Genomic DNA, 21,117 nt, shown 5'->3' with positions numbered 1-21,117 from the left:
GCCTAGAAAAGGGGTGTTGAAATGGATAAGTTTGGTGTTGAAATGGATAGTTTCAGTCACTTTCGGTCACACGGGATATTCTTTATCCTCCAATATTGTGACTATTTCTAAAAACACCTGCATTCAACAAAGTATTAAAATACAGTATTCAGCATGCAGTAGGCACTCAATAAAGAGTGCTGCAAACTGAAGACACGAAAGGGGTGATAATCCAATTCTAAAAACGAGGAAATGCTATGTGCACGAAGGGTATCGTCTTTCCGTGGAGTTAACCGTAAACTGAGGTAAAGTCTGGAATTGAAAAAGCAGGAACACACTTTTTTCTCTCCTCTTCAGTAAGTAACCAAGAACGGTTACATTTAAATATTCTCCATTACTCCCCACTTTGGGTTTCCTAGGTCTTTTGACCTGGCTGAAATACACCACTGTACTTCCAGTTAGCAGCAATGCGTCTGATCTTCCTGGCTCATGAAACAGGCGTGCTCGGTTAGACCTGTCCCCTACAGCTCTCCCACAGTCATGCGCCACGCCGCCAGAGACACGTGCACTCCCGTGCTGCACAGGACACAAGGTTATGTGGCCGAGGCTCTGTCACCCGGCCCAGTGAGGAACATCTCCATCTCCGCTGCAAAGACGATGGGGCCTGACCGCCACAGAGCCCAGCCACACTCAGCTCAGAGCTCCAGACCGCGCCCTTGCACAGGGCAGGACCAAAGGGATCACTGAGGGATGGCTCTTGCCTCAGCACAGGACCACCTCCTGCCTGTGGAGCCACACGGGAGCTCCGTTCTGGTCTGTCTGGGTCTCAAAGGGCCACTTGTCCTGGTCCAGTGGCCTGGACGAGTCTACTGTCACTTGCTGGCCTGGTGGCATCTGTGGTCACACCAGAACAGAGACAGACCGTAAGGCCTGAGAGATGGGGGAGGTCGTGTCCACTTTGGTTTGGTGGAAAGATGTCAGACAAGCCATGGAAGGGGGAGGATGAGGGCTGTGGGGTCCGGGCGGGGGCACGGAGTGGAGGGCAACCCTCCATGACAACCCTGCGGGGAGGTGACAGAATCACTGGGCGGGGAGCGCTGCCGCAGCCACGTGAGAAATTCCCCACAGAACTGTCGAACGACAGCATTTATCTGCCTCTGATGGTAGTTATGGGACAAAAGTTCCCAGGTTCATCCCATTTTATACGGCCTGCCATGCTGACAGGCATTTTCTCCTCCCAGCTGCTCCTGAACACACCGCTGCCTCTGGCTGCTAGGTCCGCCATTTTGTCAAGAAAACAAAACGCCTGTCTATAGCTCAGCGCCTGAACTCCACTCACAAACACCATCTCCATGAAAACCTAATAAAAAAGCAATAAAAGTGAAATACAGTTTATTAATATTCATACTGTCTCCCACTGCCGGCAGCCGTGTGTGTGCGATCATTAAGGAGGGGGCTGCTTGTAGCCTGGCTTCCGGCGAACAGTGGTTCTTGGCATCAAAGTGACCATCACAGTGGGCAGCCCCAACACGGACGGAAGAGCCGAAATATAACCTCACAGCCTCGGAGAGGTCAAGGGCTACTTCTGTCCCCCACCAGCTGGGGGACCGTGGGGGACTCTCCACGCCACCTCCTGGGGCCGCCTAACCATGCAAGGGGGCTGATAATGCCAACGCAATTACCCGACATCGGTGCGACAAGGGAGGATGCGCGTCTGTGTCCATGAAACAGAAACGGACATATTTGAGCTAGAGGACATTAAAAAGTTTTCCAAGAGGCCAGAGGAAAGCCAAGAACCAGAAGCCACTGGGGCTGTTTGACACCACCAGCATGAACTTCCAGGAAAAGAAAGAACACACTCAAGAGAAAAACTTGGGGAAGGGAGACTTACAAAGAGTACAAAGCACACCTCGCGTAAGATGTTTTGGACAGATTACCCAAAATTATGGGAGAGCATGACTGAGGAATAAAATGGCTACAGAAACAGAGTTTAATGAACTCTTAGCCCCCCTTAATACAGCTTTGCTGTGATCACAGTGACTTCTCATTCTCCTTGAGCCAAAGGGCCTCCTGTGTTCATCCCGGCGCACCGCCCTGCATCTAGTAGGCGTCTGAGAAATGCTTCCTGGATGAAGGGGAAAGAGAAGGAACGACAAACCAAGATTTGGAGAAGAGTGGGCATGTGACTGGTTACGACTTGGGAGAACTGGCCAGAAGAGGTTAGTATATCGCCGAGTAACAGATGCCAAGGCAAGGAGAGGGTCCCTGGAAAGTCAGTGATAATGTCATGTTTGTTGAACTTTGCTTTTCTTGATAGCAGTGGGGAAAGAAGTCAGTATGCAAACCCGCACGTGGTGATACGCCCATTTTTTTCTCACCTAAAGGCCCGTGAGAATGAAATACCACTATCCACGTGGAATCCAGGGTGGGGTGGGGGATGCGGGAGTCTTTATCGATTAGGGAGGACAGCGGATGAAAGACCAAACAAAACCCAGGTCCTCTGCACGTCCCCCACTAGGCAGCGCAGAGAAAGCGTGAGACACCAGGGGCCTCGGGAGGGGGTCCCGCACGAAGACTGAAGGGAGCCCCCGAGCTCCCTGAAGTCAACCCTCCATGGATGACACATGGTCACAGCCTTTGCCTCTTCAGACAGGCTCCGCTTCCCGGGGGCTGCCCCGTCCCGGCATGTGTGTTCTTCACTTGTCCTCCGGTTCGCAAGCCGGTCCGAGCGTCCCCAGGCAGGGACCACAAAGCTGAGGCGCAGGACGGCTTAGCAACCTGCCCATGGACACGGAGTCGGGAAATGGCAGCGCTGGGACTTCATTTCAGGGCTGCCAACTCAAAAATCAGCTCTACTGTATACTTTAGGAATACTAAAATACCACCAACAAAGGTCTTTTTCTCCCAGGCCAGGCCTGCCCCCTTTATAAGACAGAGGGAGAGAGTGAGAGGGAGAAAGACAGAGGGAGAGAGAAAAAGGGAGAGAGAGGAAGAAAGAGAGAGGGAGAGAGGGAGGAGAAGGAGAAAGAGGGAGAGAGAGGGAAAGAGAAAGAGGGAGGGAGAGAGAAAAAGAGAAAGAGAGAGACACTCCCCACCCCCCACCACGGAGACTCTGGGAACTCCTGCTCACTGTGCAGTTGGCGCCTGGCCTTCAGGTAACATCCCGTTCTTTAGGGCAACACCAGCTCCACTGTGACACTCCAGGCGCCAGTTGGGGGCCCCAAAGACAGCTCCAATAAAGCCGTTTCTTCCCAAATCAATGAAAAAAAAAGAAAACCCCCAATTTACTTCAGTGTTTCAACTTAGCACGAGAAAAGTATAAATCATCCTCAAAATTCTGCTTTTGTAAGGATTTTAAAATCCACTCCTATAGCTACCACACAAATACAGCTCAGAACTACTCTTCTCCTAGCTGGCATTTTTAACAAGTCTAGGTCCCAGGTACAAACACACCCAAAAGGGCCTAAACCTCCGTCCACAGTACAAGCTCATCCCATTCCAAATTCTCAGCCTGCGAAAGTTCTTTCTTCTTTTTAAATATTTGATTTATTGATGTGAAATCCACAGGACGTCATATGAACCAAAGCACACCATTCAGTGGCATCGAGTAACCTCACAACATGATGCCACCGTCCCCTCTATCTAGTTCCGGAACATTCCCCGCCAGCTGTGCCTCCCGCCCCTTACCTCCCCCAGCCCCTGGCAACCGGCGATCTGCATTCTGCCTGGATAAATTCGTCTATTCTGGACATGTCACAGACAAGAACTCCCAACACCACGCGTCATGTCCGGCTGCTTCAGCCCGTCTCAGACGCTCCTCCACAAGCAGCCCGTGTCCATACGGCTGAGCCTGGAACAACATGGGTTCGGACTGCGTGGCTCCACTTACGTGGGATTTTTTTTCAACGAAGTACAGCACTGCAGATGTGTTTTCTGTTCCTTACGATTTGCGTAACAACATTTTCTTTGTTCTAGTTTCCTTTATTATAAGGATACAGTACACAACACATGTAACACACGAATTACGCAGTGGCTGTTTACGTTATTGGTCAGTCAGGCTTTGGACAACAGCAGGCTTTTGTTGTTTAGAGGAAGAGGGAGAGAGATCCACGCCCAGGGTGGGCCCTGACCCGGGGCTGATCTCAAGACCCTGAGATCATGACCTGAGCCCAAATCAAGAGTAGGGTGTTCCACGGGCTGAGCCCCCAGGTGCCCCAACAGGAGGCTTTTGCTAGTTAAGTTTTCGGGGAGCTGAGAGTTAGATGGGGATTTTTGACTGCAGGGGGTGGGCAGTGCCCCAACCGCACACTGAGGCATTTGTGCTCTACTCCTTTCTAAGGCTGAACGATACTCTGTTGTAGAGAGGGACCACAATTTGTTCACACATTCTCCCACTGCTGGACATCAGGGCTGTTGCCACCGTTTGGCTATTTGAATAATGCAGCAGCGAACATAAGGTACCACTTATCTGTTTGAGTCCCTGCTTGCAATTCAGGTGCATACCTCGAAGTGGAACTGGGGGACCGTACAGAAATTCTACTTTCTAAGGAATCTCCAAGTTGTTTTCCACATTAGCTGCACTATTTTGCATTCCCATCAGCAACGTACGAAGGTTCCAGAAAGAGCTCTTTTAAACACACCTAAATTATTAAAAAAAAAATTCCTGAAATGATTTTCATTAATGCTGACCTTTGCAGCTCATGAAAGGCTTAGGGGATTTATAGAACAGCTTTCCTTTAACAGGCCTTGTGAAATCGCTAATCCTCAACTCCCCCAACCAAGTATGGAGAATATGTTAATCGCTAGAACGGACACCCAGGACATTCACAGTCTAGCTGGTTGGCCAAGACTAACACACAGGACAAATTATAAAACAAATGAAAGTCCAAAAGTTCCCTCATATGCAAGAAGCAAGGCATAAAGTACGTATTTTAAATGCAACGAGAATTTACAACAGACAAGGGAGAGATGTGTGGGGAGCAGAGTGGCCTGGGAAAGACGAACAGGGAGATGAGACGTGAGGAGGTCCTTGAAGAACTGTTATAACAAATAAGAAAACCAGTAACTGCGCGGGGCACTCAGCCCCACAGCCCACCTCGATCGGCTCCAACCGCCTGCCTCACCGACAGGGGGGCCCAGCTCAGGGAACATGGGGTAGCCGGGATGGAGAGTGCCCTGTTCAGGAGACTCAACGGGCTGGGACTCCGAGCCTCTCTCGCCAGCTCCGGGTGCTATCTCATTTCCCGAGAATGGCGGGAGCACATCTCCTGCAGCAGAGCTCTCCTCCTACCTGCTAGGAAAGGCAGTTCTGTCATGTTTTGTTAGAAATGTTCAATTCCTGTGGCAAAACCAACCCAGCAATTTGCATGCTGTGCAGGCAAAATTGGAAGTATTTAAGCGCGGTGAGTCTTGCTTGCTAGATGGGAAGACGGATAACGTGAATATGTACAAAGTGCCTCCTGCCTCCTCTGTGGTACCCGGGAGAATGTGACCGCACCCGAGCTGCATGCGCCCTCCTGCCACAGCAGGAAGGGAGAGTCAGTGCTGGGGAAGGTCTACCGGAAAGCGGGTGCAGCCGCGGGTGGAGCTGGCCCGGGGCGGGCAGCACCTGACCCTCCGCATCACAGTGGGCCGCAGACATCCTCCTCATTCTTGGGCCTAAGCTCTTGGGGCCAAGGCGGACCCAGGCCTGAGTGCACCGTGGGGTGATGGGGTGGGGGCATGGCCCCTGCCGTCTGGCCTCTGACCTGGACGTGTTCCCTTGATGGTGGGTGCAGACACTGCCCTGTCTGGCAGTGTCAAGGACACCACGTTTCACCACCACCAGGACAGGGAGGGAGCAACGAACAAAACCCAAACATCATGCGAGTCCACAGTGTCTGTGCGGAACCAAGCACTCTGCTCAGGAGCCCCAGCGTGACAGGGAAATGACTTGGGGCTCCTTGGCACTCTCCAGAGGACAGGATGTCTGTCTGGATGAGGGTGGGGAGGGAAGGAGGACAGACAGGAGACGGCTCCCCTCAAACTATTTCTGAGCCTACCCCAGCCTCCTGGCCTAGAGCAGCTGGAGGCCGTCCCGCGCCATCCCTCGGGGTTTTAGGATGCAAGTTGGAGGTCCTCAGCGCCCCTGGCTTTCTGCAGTGGGGCAGGAATCGTCTGGACAGAGTAGGACATACAGGCTGCCCTCGTGGCTGGTCACCGACACGTGGGCGGCCCCAGGAGAGGCACGAACCACACAGTGAGACGGCGATGCTCGTGCTGTCTGAGCTACCTTCACAGTGATGATGATGATGGTCACACAAAGCCACGCTCCTGGGATGCTCAGAAAACATGAATGATCAGATAACCAGAGGCCTGGGCAGGCACAAATTATCACTAGCCGCTCACATAGAGACTCTGGCTCACTAGGCACTTCGGCTAATTTCTCTGGTGCCTCCCATTCCTGAGGCTTTCACCCAAATGTGTGTGCCCATAAGAGATGTTCTTTCCGAGGAAGTCATGGTCCCCTCCTCAGAGCTAAGGGCTGCGTCCCATTGGCGTCTGCGGTGACTTCCTTGCTGAATGGAGCTTATAAAGTAAAGCAATGAGATGCAAATATGTGCCTTTTCATACAAACCATGACACAGAATATGAACATGAGAAGTTGGGAGAAAACTTTAAATGGCACATTTCTCAGAGAAAATCTATCTTCAAGTTCACAGTTTCAGTCGGTGCCAGCAGAAACTGTATTTGGATCTGCATGACCCCCAACTGAGAGTCACACAGGAGTACGTTTCTTACAGGGGTGACCCCGACACAGGACAGGAAGGCAATCAACCAGTGACATTCAGAAAGCTGAAAGGGTCCCCCCTCGTTCCAAGTATGTGACGTCTAGACCCATTCCCGTTGCTATGGGTATGTCCACCTGGCTTAGCTCAGGAGAACCCTGGGAACACAGGGAGAGGGGAGGGGGAAAAAAGGAAAAGAAAGAGGAAAGTGAGAATTAACAACCTAGCCACGCAGGCCCGACACTTGAAGAGACTTTCACGGTCCCCAAGGCCTTTATGGAATTATCGCGCAATCCAGACGCTAAGGAAATGGCTAAGACTCGTCCCGGGTCACATGGTGGGTGGGATGCTGGGACCCAGGTGCCTGGCCCGTCACCTCCCTAGGTTGAGCCAGTGTTGGCGAGTGGTTTCAGCTCACCGTGAAACCACGTGGAATGCCAGCCCTGCTTCCTCCAGAGGCTTGAAGAGCCAGGCCGTGGCCCTGGGAAGTGCAGCTTCCTTGAAGATCAAATGGACGGATGGCTAACTAGATGCATTACACTAAACCCAAATGTCTTGAGGAAGGAGCGATCACTTCTGGTCGTGGCAGATCTGGCCCTTGAGTTTCCTAAGGAGAGCAGAGTGGGGTGGGGTTCGGGGGCCCGGGGTCCGGGTGGGACGGAGGGCGGGGGAGTTATCCTAAGTGAAGGCGGCAGTGTGGGCTCCTGGCAGGCACTGAGGCCAGCTGCGGGAGGGGAGGGCTGGGGCCCTCAAAATAGGCATTTGAATTCCAGGTTAGGACCTGGGATATGGGAGCTAAAGCAGGGAACAGAGGAAGAGCACAGAATTAAAGAAGGAGATTTGGGGAGCATCTTCCGAGAAAGAAAAGGGAATGCTTAAGGGCAAGCGAGGATATCCCAGTGCTGCCGGAACTAATGCAGAGAGAGAAACAGAGCAGCATGACAGGGACAAGGCAAACAGGCATGCTGTGGCCGTGAACTCCCGTCTGCAAACTGAAGGACCTCTCACAGCCAGGACAGCCAGAGCAGAAGGCACAGTGACACGACGTTCACATGCTGGTGACCCTCCTGCTTCTTCCAAAGGAGGAAGTGAAACGCTCCTGTCAGTGGGGAGGGAGAAGAAGGAACGTGGCTCTGTGCCCAGCATGTGGCCTTGGGCCCTGGCCCAGTTACTGGGGGGCATGACCCATGTCCTGCTGTCAGAACTGGCCTCGTCATGCCTGGGCGGGCTGCCGGGAACTGCGGCCCCTCTCCTAGGTCTGTCACTCAGACACAGAAGAGATAACCCACTGCACCCAAGACGGCATGTGGCACCCGCTCTCTGTGAGGGACAAAAGAACTTTCCTGCAAAACCTGCTACTTCTCTGTAAAATGCATGAAAATCTCCTTGATGGGACGCCTGCCATCGGGGAAAAGCTGGTTTGGGGAAAATGGCTTGTTTCAAATATGGGTGTGCTGGCCAGGGCCACAATGATGGGACGGCCAAGGGCAGGACCCTGCAGGCGTAATAAAGCTGGGGGACCAAACTCCACAAAGACTTCTCTTTTTTTTGGATTTTGACACTTCAGAAGGATCAGAAGGACAGTGTGTCATTTCTCTGTTCCTGGCGGTCACTGTCCTTATGTGTTAGAGGACATGTCTGTGACCTCCACACGAAGCAGCATGTAGAATAAAGACAGTGTGAGAGAGGGGCTTCCGTCCCCGGCAGCTGTTTACTCCCCAGAGTCGTTTCCATGGGTCCCCCCATCCGGCCATTTCCAGAAATGACTGTTACCCTGCTCGCCATCCTGTCACAGGATGAACAAATTTATCTCTTTTGCCCCAACGTACCACAACACAACAAAAACAGGAAGAAAAACCAGGCAAGATAAGGCTTAAGGGTTTAATGTTATCCACAATTTCCTTAGAGGTCTTTAAGGGTAAACAGATTTAAAATTTTTATTTCAAAAAATTTTTATTTAATTTCTTGATGCAAGACCTCTGAGTTTTAGTCTACGTATGGGTTTGCAGCACGACGTCCACAACCAGGTCGCGGAGCTGTCCCATCTCCCCGAGGCCGCCCTGCTGCCGTTCAGGGCGAATATTCCACGTTCACAAGTGAGAACAGCGGAGCTCAGGGCCAGGTCTATTTATATCCTGGGGGGTCACGCTTACTGCATTTTTATTTGCTAAGAGAAGTTCCAACTGACAAAAAGAAGAGCTAGAACTCCTTCACTGGAGGTCAGCGGATGACGAAGAAGGGACACCAACAGTTCGTCCCTTGCATTCTAGCCAAAAAACTTTGAATTTCCAGTCCACATTTACATAAATAAGGTTGTGAGACGAGACAATACATGTCCCCAATCATGTGAAGCAGGTCCAGAAGGGGCTGAAATGTGGGGGATCCCACAGACCAGTCTACCTGCTGCCACTGAGCCCGCACACCCAACACACCCACACCAACACACACTCACACCAACACTCACACAGCACACACTCACATATTCAACACACACTCACACCTCTAACACATGTACACAACCCCACTCATAGCAACACACATCCACACTAACACACACACCAATATTCATGTACATTATACACACCAAACACATTCTACACACACAAACCCACACCAACACACTCATACATCCAATATCCACACATGCCAATACCAACACACACTCCCTGTCTAACACATGTACAATACACACACATACCAACACACCAACACCAACACCCCTACTCACAAATACCAAACACACATTCAACAGACACACTCACACCTAACTCACGCATCCAAGGCACAGACACCAGACACACACTCAACACACACCAACACATGGTCACATATCCAACACCCACACCTAAACATACTCACACGTCCAACACATGCACACACATAGCAACACATGCTCACACAACACACACACACACACACACACACACACACACACACACACGCCTTTGGGGGTCTCTGAACAGTTTGGCTCCCTGACCTTCCTGATGCGGGCAGAGATGGGGGGAGCGGGTGTGGGAAGTCACGGCAGGGGTCGAATGCAATCTGACCTTGTGGGGCTTCCAGTGTGCACTCCCCATTCTCCAGAGCAAGACCTCCCAGCACGGCAGCAGCTCGGGCCCTCAAGTCAGGAAGAGCTCCCCCTGCCTTTGTCGCCACACCAACACAGTCTGTCACCTCCCTCCCGACGAGAGGAGGAGACGTCGTGCCTCCTCAAATGCTGACCCCTTCGCTGTGCAGCTGGACACCGTCCCCTCCTGACGCCGAAGGAAACCCAGCAAACAGACTCCCAGCACGCGGCCCTAGCATCGACTGAAGGGGACGCATCGTGCTGGGCCTCCATGTCCACAGAGATGAAAAAGAAACCGTGCGTGATCCCCAGAAGCTGGTGAATGCCGGGGATGCTGACAGCTAATGACACGCAGACCAAGCTAAATAAATGCTAAGCCAGAGGCATGTAACTGTGAAAAAGCACGACGGTCAGGAGAGAGGCAGGCGCCCTGGGCCAAGCGAGGTTCCCGCAGGTTCGTGCCGCTCCCTCCCGGAGTCCTTCCAACAGCTTCCACAGCGGCTGTGATTTCCCCCTTGTAAGAGCAGAGGACAAGGAGCCTCAGAGAGGTGTGGGAATTTGCCTAAAGTCACACAGCCCTAAGGGAGCAGAGCTGGAACTCAGAGCCAGACCTGCTCCCACATAAAGTAACAACGAGAAAAAGAATGACAAGGACAGCAGCTGTCGTGGGAAAAGTCTGAGCAGCTCACGCTCGCTGACAGCTTCACACGTGCCGAGCACGTGGAGCAGCAGACCAGCGCCCCCCCCACCCCACGGGAAATCTTCGTCCCCTCGGCTCGTGGGTCTGAAGAGCAAGTTAGGGGAGTCCTGCCTCACAGGCATGGGAAAGCCCCAGACAGAGCAGCGGGGAGGAGGTTAGAGCCCCAGAGGGACAGCGCCGTCTCATGCCCCCAAGGCTCTCCAGTGAACACGTGCTGCCCTCGGCCCCGGCTCCGCGCCGGGAGTCACTTCTGATTTTCTGCAGAGGTAAAATGGGACATGACAGATGTTGGCTGATTTCAGGGAACTAATCTGTTAAAAGCCGAGTCAGCTGTCTTCAGGTTTTAAACTGAAATCTCACAGGTGGAAAGGAGAGATGGGAATGAATGTTCCTGGTGAGACTTGGATGTTCCCAAAGGGCTGCTACTGGGGTCCCGTCGGATCCAGGGCTCAGAGATGCCGGACGCCACGGGCCCAGGGTTCAGGTGACCAGTGAAAAGCCACAAGAAAGCGGGCGCGTGAGGGCATCTGCCGTGTGGCAGCGTGAGCCAGGCCACTGAGGCCATTCATTCATTCCCTGGGCCAGTTGGCCATTCACTCATTCAACAGCGGAGCCGGAGGGATAAGGTCAGGTCCCCTGCTGAGCATGCGCAGAGAACACAGGAGAACAGTAGTTCCCGGCACCTCCCTGCACTGTTTCTCCCACAAGCTCCTACTTCAGTCCCCCATCCCGGCCTGGGTATTTTCTCCCAGATCCAGCCCGGCTCCCACCTCCAGCTGGCACCCAACCAGCTACAAAAGGTGGAGGCAAGATTCATGAAGTTTAGTTTGCTTTTTTTTGTAATTAATTTTAGATTTTAAGTAAGATCTTCAACTTCCAAACAACCCAAATGTTTAGAGTTCAACTCTGAATTCTTAGCCTATATAGTCCTTCAATTTCTCTAAAAGGGCCTTTCCCTTTTATTCTCTTTCCATTTAAAAACATGGCACATGTAAGTGGCGGGGAGGCCCTGGGTGTCTCTGGGCAGAGCGTCACAGCAGACACCTGGGGCTGTTCCCTCTGATTTCAGCCACTGTCACCGAGGACCTCTCTATGCTCCATGTCACCTTGCTTTTCTGCTTCAGTCTCCTCTCAGGTCTGTCCCAGCTCCAGCCTTCTACCCTTCTGGGGCCCAATCCCAAAGACCAGTTCCCTGGAGGTAGAATGGGGACAGCCCCTAATTTTGGTATCACTCCCCCCATTCTCTTGCTCCCATCCCCTGAGATCTCCCAAAAGGACTCTCGGCACCCAAGCCCTATCTCTGGCTCGGCTTGCGGGACACCCAACTTAAGACCTTCATTTCCACAATGCCACCGTCTCCACCTCTGTCTGGGAAGGAGGGCCACAGCCCAATACCCCAGACCAAGAGCCCTGACTCTCCACTGGGGTTTAAGCCAACGGGGCTGAGGGAGAAAGGAGACTCCGGGTTTGTCTTGCACATGCTCTCTTGTCAGTTTAATGAGAGAGGACTACACTGGGCGGACACGGACAGGGGAGCCTGGCACACCCAACCAGCCGCTCCCCAAGGACAGCTCATTCCATTACAGACGTAGGGGCAGAACTGCAGAGCTGAGGGCACTCCTCCCACTCACTGCTTGAAACCCCAGCACAAAGCACAGTGTCCGGCACACCTTCGGAATTCAAAAAATTATTTGCTCAAATGCATAAATCGGGACGATAGCTGCAAACCCAGCTGTGGCTGCAGGGACAGCCCGGTCACCACCCGGCAGTAAGTGCTACGTCTACTGGCAGTCACGCAGAGAGCGACACATACGGTCATCTCTGCTGCTCGTCTGCTTTCGTCCCCGCCCCCCGACCAGCCCACCTCCTCCAACCCCCCGCTTCCCAGGTCACGACACACGCGCCCTCTCCTAGCTCACCAGCTACTTCTGGATCTTCTTTGTCACCACCACTAGGGCATAAGGGGTCTGACCACAAGCCAGGCAGTGACTGGGCCCCACAGAGGGGCTGTGAGCCGCTCAGGTGACCGATCCACAGCTCAAAGCCAGGCTGTCACCGGTGGTCCCGCTTCTCCCATCTCGACGGGCCATGCGGTCTATCTGCGTGGGGCGGGGGCAGGTGACATATTCTGGAAGCCCTGCCGCTTAGAGCAACGACAGTTCTCAAAGGATAAAGTCATGATGAGGAGGAACAAAGAGGATGGGAGGAAACTTCTGGAGGTGATGGCGCGTTCGTGGCGTGGACTGGGGCGACAGCCTCATGGTGTCTGCTTGTGTTCAAACCCACCAGGTTGTACACATTACATACGGACAGCGGCTGGACGCCATACCTCAAGGAAGTAGTTTCAGCGGCACAATGAGCTGTAGGGCTTGTCTGAGTGTATGTCGCCTTGCCCCGCAGCCAGAGGGCCTGCTCACTCATTCGATTTGTTCTGCAACCCAGGGATCTCCACTTTTGAGGGGGACCTGCGTGGTTCTGTAGCAGGAGGCTCCCTGGATTATGCTTTGGAAACAACTGGTTTACCCCCTTGAACCCCAACATGGTTCCAGTCCCACTGTCCTCAGCTTTGGGGACATGCGGTTGGTATCCCTGCTGCAAGGCAGAAAATGCGGCCCAGTTTCCGGGGCACTAGGGTAGCTTCCGCACTGGGTCTTCAACCCCACCTGTGTGTCGGGGGAGGGGGGGGTGCGCGCGCGTAGGAGGGGAGGGGCCCTCGGGCCGACAGACCAAGTACACACACAAGGCTTCCCACTCCGGCTTCCCACTCAAGAAAGTTTCAATTTCAAATTTTTCTCCGCACGGTTCAAGATCCTAGAGCCGAGTAAAGGGAAACTGGAGATAAACCAACAGGCAGGTAGGTAACCTAGTGGTTAGGCTCTTCGGAAAAGCCGCAGCCCTGAAAGCGTTCACGTATTCATAACCGTCGCCCTCGGTGGATGAGCTTGTCAGTGGGACGACGGCTTCACTTAATACCCTCAAGGGGCACACTATGTTGTATCTGTCTGCTAGTAATAAATGTAAATTAATTTAAAAAGCTAACGCCTGCAATGCGACTCCTGTCAGGGCTCTTCTCAGTCAAACCTAACTTCTAGTCAGGTACGCTTTATACGTGATTGTCTGCACAAGTTATGCCATTTTTTAAACTACGTACACTTAGGGCTTTAGGAAACTGTGCCTCTTTTCTTTCTTTCTTTCTTTTTTTTTTTTTTTTTGCTGTGCCCCTTTCCTGAAGTGACGCAGCGTATGGCACTTTGGAATATGCTAGAGCCCCTGTCCCCTACTGGTGGGGAGGAGACCAGGGAGGGCTTCCGGTGTGGGTAAGGAGGCCAAGCTCAACCCCTAGAAGAAAAAAACCACAGGCTACCCCCATCAACTCTGAGGAACGCAGGCCCTGGTCATAATGGGATCAGACGCAGGAGAGCGGAGGGCTCACACTGACGTTCTCCCCATGACTCAGTGGAACACGGTTAGCTAGGGACACAGAGTGCTGGGATCGGACATCAGGTTCCAAAGAGACCAGAGCTTCAGAACTGTGCCTTAGAGAAAGCTCAATTAACAGAAAACTGTCGCCTCTAGGCCAGTGACACAGTCACAGTACCTGGAAAGTTAAAAGCACTAAAAGTGTTCACGTTTCTGCTGCTGGAGTGGGCATTATAATCCAGGGCCTCTTCCCTTTGTTCCTGAACAATGACTGTGGCCTCCTAGCCTCTAGGTTCCCCCCAACTTTTTTTTTCTATTCCAATTGATTAATTTCATTACATTACTGTTGTTAAATCCAAGCCCCAACTCCTACGTTAATACTGTCCCCCACAAGACCTCACTCCCCTAATCCCTACTCCAACCCAAGTCTTCAACTCCTTCCAGACGTCACCATCTTCCCTGATTTGTGCCCATCCCAGTGGCTCCCAGGCTCCCTCACCCCCATCTCTCATTTCCTGTACGACCCACGTCGAGATTCCTTCCATACAGCTCCTACTCTAGAAACCCTCCCTATTAACCCGTCTGGCATAATCTTTCGCTGACTTTGAATTTCCTTCCCTAGTTTTTCTCATGATTTGTTCCCCCTCAATGAGCATCTACAGGGTCGTCAAACATTTGCACTATCTAAACACCAGAATTCTACTCTAGGCGATTTGTTTCGGGTTTTGATCACTGCAGAGAGACCATACACTCAGGACTAGACCCCTTCCTTTATCTCCTTCCTTTTAGGAGATTCACTGCAGGACCAGAGCAAGACCCAGCGAACGCCTGATGAACCGAACTGAATTAAAACAGATCTCTACCCGACCTCAAACAGCCGTGTAACCAACCGGAAGATAATCTCTGCAACCAAAAGAATCAGCCAAAAAAAAAAAAAAAAAAACGGTTAGATTACTCTGAACAAGGAGATTACTGGACATTTTTATGTCCTAAATCTTTATGCCCATTTTTCTGAGGTCTTAGTCAAGGTCTTTGTTCCAAATTAAGTCCAGAGTATTTTGAATAGCCCAGAGCAGAAACCAAAAAAAAAAAAAAAAATCTACACATTTTAATCACTATCTTCTGCCTGAATGGCAGGTCTTTTGTTTGTTTTTCTGGAAAGCAGAGCTTAATATTTGGTCTTGTTCTTAGTTTCCTGGCCTCAACAATGGTGGAAATACCCCCACATCAATTTATGACTTGCTCAGTCTCCACCGAAACAAACAACAACCAAAAAAACAAAAATAAAAAAACCCCCCCAAAACCCCGTTAAAAACTGTCATCAGTGTAGAATCACATAGGGAAATGGCAGGGACTTCCAAGGTGAGGTAACAGGAAGAAAGAGGATTACCTACGACTCCATTTCTTGGGGTGTGAGCATGTGAAAGGCAACACCATTAAGGAAATCTCTTTCTCCCCAGCAGTGTTTCTCAGAGTGGGCTGAAAACCCCCTACCCAAGCTCACATACAATTCCCTGCAGTAAACTCTGTGTGTGTGTGTGTATGTGTGTGTGTGTGCGCGCGTGCACACATGCACAGGTTGGAGACCTTCTCGGGGGGCACTCCTCTGGAAACTTCTGATTTGGTGGGTCTGGGGCCGGACCTTGGTGGAAATGTGTTCTTAACAAGCTCTCTTGGTGGTTCTTATGCAGAATACAGTTTGAGAAACAGTGCAGTTTGGCAGTTGCCTATGTAACAGACCTTCAAGTTGGAAGGTCAAGTAGGAAGGGGATACTCATGCATCCAAAGTATAAACCTAAGAATGGAGCCTTTGTTTCCCGTCAGGCTTGCCTCTACAGTAATATGCCTCGAGCCTCGGCCAACCAAATCCTGGAGTTCCTCTCTGTGACACCACCGATTTTTCCATGTCGTACCGTTTCCATGTCACTTTCAGGGAAATTAAAATAAGGAGGGACATGGGAGTGTCCTCCCCTTTGAAAGTGAGAGGTCCCAGGGGTAAGGCACCCAGCACAGACACAGGGGGACCCCCGGGGAACCAGGCCCTGTGGAAGGACCGTGGGCTGACTTCCCCACCCCAGGCAGCTCCAACACAGACATGCTCTCTCAAGAGGTGGCTGAAAATGTCTTCCTTCTCAGATCAACAATGGACAACTGCAGAGATTTTTCCTGCTCCCAGCCCCCAGGAGAGGCAAAGCGACTGGGAAAATCAACTTGGTAATCGTGGCCTGGAGTTGGCTGTCCCTCACAGAGAGCTGGGACTCACACAGATGGAACCGAAGACCGTCCGGAAGCACCTGCACTGCTCTCTGTGGCAGCAAACCACTCCGGGGTTCAGAGGAGGCCTGGGGAGGGCGCGGAACGAGGTGACCAATGTCAAGACGATGCGGCACCTGAGGCAGAACAGCTGGGCTGGCTCTCATGGGGGCTGCGCCCACGAAACCAGAGCCAGGCACGGAGGCCCACCACAGGGACCCAAGGATACGCGTCTTTTTGGCCAAGGGGACTGCGAGGAGGAAGAGGTTTGCCTGCCCAGAATGTTAGGCAACAGTCATCTAAGGGTAAAGAAAGGGGTGTTACACAGGGAGGGGGTGCAGGGGCCAGAGGTAAGAGACAGGGGGAGGGGAGCTACGGAGAGCCCCGAGACTATGTGCAAACAAGCCTTCCACACCCACCAGACTCCCTGGCCCCAGAGGCACCAGAGGCAGAGACCACCTGGTGGGAGGGGAGTGGGAATGTCGGGCGGGCACAAGGGGCACAAGGCGGCGAGAAGCCGTGAGTACATAAAGAATCCCTAAAATCAACTTCCTTCATCCATCAAGTTTTACTCTCGATATGCATTGCCTTTCTGACAGTTTTTAAAAAGTCTCTTGACAAGTCGCCATGCTCAATTTCTAGTAAAGGTGAGTAAAACCGGTATCTGTTCGTCAAGCAGCAACTTAGGGTAACCGAGTATTAGAAGCCCAAGTACCAGCTGGTCCTTCCGTGACCTGTGAAGGTGACCCGTTATGACGCCACCCAGAGCTACCTTGCAAAGAAGGGTACTTCCTAAAGAGAACCTGGGCTCGCTGTCCTCCTCACACATCCTCCTCCTTCAACTCTGCCCACAGGGTTCCTGCAGGGCCTTCTCCTGCAGGCTTCCCGGCCCAGGTCCCCCTCCTCTGCGGCCACAGCACCGGGCACCGGGCACCAGGCTTCCCTCTCCGTGTGGCTCCAGAGCAGAGGGGCCCACAGCAGACTGCAAGTGAGCGAGCAACAGAGCCTTCCCTCCTGGGGCTGGCAGGAAGGGAGTGGGCGGAGAGCAGGGGGACAGGGGAGGCAGGGGGCAGAGGAGGCAGGGGGCAGGCAGGGAGAGAGGCAGGGGGGCAGAGGGCAGGGGGGCAGAGAGGCAGGGGGGCAGAGAGGCAGGGGGGGCAGGGGGCAGGGAGACAGGGAGACAGGAAGGCAGGGGAGGCAGGGGGCAGGGGGGCAAGGGAGGCAGGGGGGCAGAAGGCAGCGGAGGCTGATCCTCAGTCGGGGAGATGCCTCGGCGGGTGGACGGGTGGACGAAGTGGGAAAGGAATGCTGGGGAAGGACATGGCTGGGGAGGGGCTGGGGCAGGGCAGGAGTGGAGTCTGGAAGAGCTTCTGTGGTTCAGGAGCTGGGGGCGGGTGCTGCAGCAGGGACACAGCAGGGCCCCCTGTGAGGAACAGGAAGGGGCATGACCTGGGGCCCAGAGGTCTCAGGGCCTGGGCGTGAGGTTATCTACTGAGACCCGAAGGCTGAGGAGGGTAGTCGGGGGCCGGTCAGCCTCGGGGATGTGAGCGGTCCGTTGTGCTCACACAGCTCTAGCACCTTCTGCAGCCTTCTCTGTGGCCTGGAGGTGTGCAGAACGCACAGCCCGATCGGAAGGTCAGGGCACAAGGGTTCGGGCACAGGAGACCCGGGGCCCTGTTTTCATGGCCTGCGTGACAGCCTCTTAAATGGGTCCTGTTTTCTCACTGCAGTTTTAGGTTGTTCTGGCCAACGTCCACGTTCACTGGACTGCTTGACGTTCCTGCAAACACAGCCCACCTGCTGTGTCCCCCAACGCTCTCCTGCTTCCCACTTCTCCCCACTCCTCACACACCGACCATGAGCTGGACAGCGAGGGAAGCTCTTGGGCTGCACGACACAGACTTCCCAGCTCATGGCTGCGGAAGAGAAGGCACAGAGGTACAAGGCAACATGCCCACGCCACACAGCTTAGCCAGCGGAGGTGTCCGGGTCAACCTGGGGTTTCTCAAAGCCAGTGCCGTATCCTGGCACCCGGCACTGCGCCTGGCATGTGCCAGGAGCGCGGTCAATCCTTGTTGCGCGAGGGAAGGAATACAAGCCTTGCACTCCCAGGCTGCCACAACCCTCCCTCCATCCTGCCCAGACCCGGAGCTCTCCACCACATACATGCCTGCGCCGATGGTCCCCTCAGCCCCGGGGCCACACCTCTCCCTCCCTCCTGCCCGGGGACATAGAAGTCATCTTCTCAGCATCGCTCAGGTCCTGCTACCCTCCAATCACCACCCTGCTACCTGTTCCGACGCCTCAGTGCTTGCTCCGTGTTTAAGGACACAGCTGCAACCCAACCCCTTAGTCGAGGATTTAAGACCCCAACCCCCCAACCCCTCCTTCCACTCATATCCGCTATCACCTACAGGTCCCCTGCTGTGGTTGCGGGCGGCTGTCCTCCTTGTCTCTGGTGCAAGTGCTGCGCATTCCCGCAGCAGGGACTTCAATGACGCACACCCCTCCTGCTCCCCAGGCCGACGTCCGGCTCCCCACACCTGCCGGACCTGAAGGCCCTGCCATGCCCTTCACCCCAGCCTCCAGGAGTCGCTTCGGAGCCTGAACACCTACGCCGAGCTGCTTACTTGGCTCCACTCTCCTGTGCCTTCTAACCATCATTTTCACGTGCATGTCCTCATTTTATGGCCAAACAATGGTCCCGTGAGGGCAACAGCTGGGGGTGTGTAATTGTACCCCCGACCCCGCCCCGGAGACCCCCGCAGCACACTCTGTGCACGCCAGGGGCACTCGGCATCTCCTGTGTCCGGACCAGCGGTCTTACCTGTAGTATCTGGACTGCAAGTAGGTGGAACACACAGCCTTGGACACGTGACTAGCTGACCCGAAGTCGATGACCTTGACTCTGTACGGTTGTCTCGAAGGATCTACCAGCATGATGTTCTCCGGTTTGAGGTCAGCATGGATGAGACCGAGGCTCTTCAGTTTCATCAGGGCTGTGGCTACCTGCTGGAGGACGGGGCGAATGTATTTGAGGGGCAAGGGGCTAAACTTGTTCTGCTTCAGAAAGTCATAGAGGTTCTGCTCCAACATCTCAAACACCAAGCACGTGTGGTTCTTGTGCTGGAAGCACTCGTAGGCGCGGACAAAGTTGTAGTCGTCGGCGCTCTCCGTGCTCAAGCGGGCCAGGATGCTCACCTCGATCTGACCCTGCCGCGCATACGACGGGTGGTTCTTCAGGATTTTGATGGCCACGATCTCATTGGTGCCCCGCTTCCAGCACTTGACCACCTGCCCGAACGTCCCTCGGCCCAGGAATTCCAGAACTTCGTAAGTGTTGGTCATGGAGCACAGCACCTCATGCTGGACCAGCTGGTAGTCCCCTTCGCTGTTGGAGCCACTGTTTTTGGACGTGGCAGTCGATGTGGTGGCAGTGGCGACGGTGGCCCCGCTCGCGTTGTTCTGAATCATGGGTGGATGTTCTTCGATGATCTGCACGCTGCTTGTGTTCTCAATCTCCTCGCTCTTACGCTTGAGTCCACATTTTTGGTAGGTATCAAGGAGGCTCACAGTGCTTCGACGCATTAGGTTATGTGGTCCGCCGAGGACTTGCCCGGTGACAGAAGTGCTACTTGCTGATGTTACAACTATGTGGCCGGTGCTTCCTGGGAAGATGATGGTCTGCTCGTAAGGTAGGCTTGGGTTTGGGACCGGCAAAGAGGTGCTGACGGTTGTGGTGGCTGGCTGAGAAGGTGGTATGTTCTTGCTCTGGCTATACACTTTGCTGTGGGAGCCGTACCCAGTCATGTCCCAGGCGGAACTCGGCTCTACTTTCAGTTTCTTCACACTACAGAAGGCACTTGATTGAAGGGTGTGAGGGGAGAAGACTTGCACATGTGAGGCCATACCTACAAGACAAAGGATGGGGAAGGTAAGGACTGGAGTCACCCTTAAATGAGTGAATCCAACGGATCCAACACGTCCGCCCAGTGGCTGGGCTCCTAGAGAATGTTCTCCTCCAACCTCAAAGCAAGGCGGGGAAAAGTGAGCCTAATCCCCCCAGAGCACATTGTGGCCACCCAGTCTGTAAGGCCAAGGAGTCTGAGTGTTCTAACGGTCATCATTAGGAGGATGGAAGAACTTAGAGTCAGTCAGGAACACAACCAAGATTCAGATACAGAATGAGAATATCCGAAGTCTGTTCATTACTTCTTTTTAAATAAATACTGTCTGTGACAGGAGTGCCTGGGTGGCTCAGTCAGATAAGCCGCTGCCTTCCGCTCAGGTCATGATCCCAGGGTCCTGGGATCGAGCCCCGCATCGGGCTCCCTGCTCAGCAGGGAGCCTGCTTCTCCCTTTCCCTCTGCCTGCTGCTCTGCCTACTTGTGATCTCTGTCAAATAAATAAATAAAATCTTTTGAAAATAAAAATAAATAAATATTGTCTGTGATAGAAACAGATTCTTCCTCAATTCTCACTGGGCTGCAATCCTACTAAAACCGAGGACCTTATCAGGTGGCCCAGTTAACTGTTACAGACTAAGTTGTCCCACATGGTCTACTGCTCCCTGTCACAGACCCCAGGTTAGCTAAGACGTCTTCCCACATAGGTCCAATCGTGGAATCACTCAGGAACCACTAGCTTCTGGATGAACTGTACTCTCTGGGATCTTAGTCATCTTAAATGAATTCTGTAAGGCTGAGGAGAAGAGCAGTCAGTCTTGATATCTTCGTTTAGATGGCCTAAATAAGACATTCTATCATCTATTTTATATCATTAAAGCATTTATGTATTTGGGGGGCGGACGAAGTAGCATCATTCATGGGCTCCACTCACTAACTTTCCCGCTCAGTCCATCTATCAATGTGTTTATCTAGAAAGCACTATTATTTCATTCCAACATCTCAGCCACAATTGAGATAACCGCA

General features: G+C 53.1%; 1 protein-coding gene across 4 annotated transcripts in view; it reads right to left on the bottom strand.

The window, feature by feature from the left end:
* Window positions 1-21,117, bottom strand: part of HIPK2 (homeodomain interacting protein kinase 2) — a 173,090-nt gene that overhangs the window by 95,981 nt on the left and 55,992 nt on the right. For all 4 annotated transcript variants that reach the window (XM_046020152.1, XM_046020150.1, XM_046020151.1 and 1 more), the window contains exon 2: window positions 19,014-20,097. In XM_046020152.1, coding sequence (XP_045876108.1) covers window positions 19,014-20,097 — 1,084 coding nt within the window. The remainder of the gene's footprint in view (window positions 1-19,013; window positions 20,098-21,117) is intronic.

Source organism: Meles meles, chromosome 10 (genome assembly GCF_922984935.1).
Source record: "Meles meles chromosome 10, mMelMel3.1 paternal haplotype, whole genome shotgun sequence".
Taxonomy (NCBI): Eukaryota; Metazoa; Chordata; class Mammalia; order Carnivora; family Mustelidae; genus Meles; species Meles meles.
The sequence above is the reverse complement of the archived record's forward strand: the minus strand, read 5'-3'. Positions and strand labels throughout refer to the sequence as shown.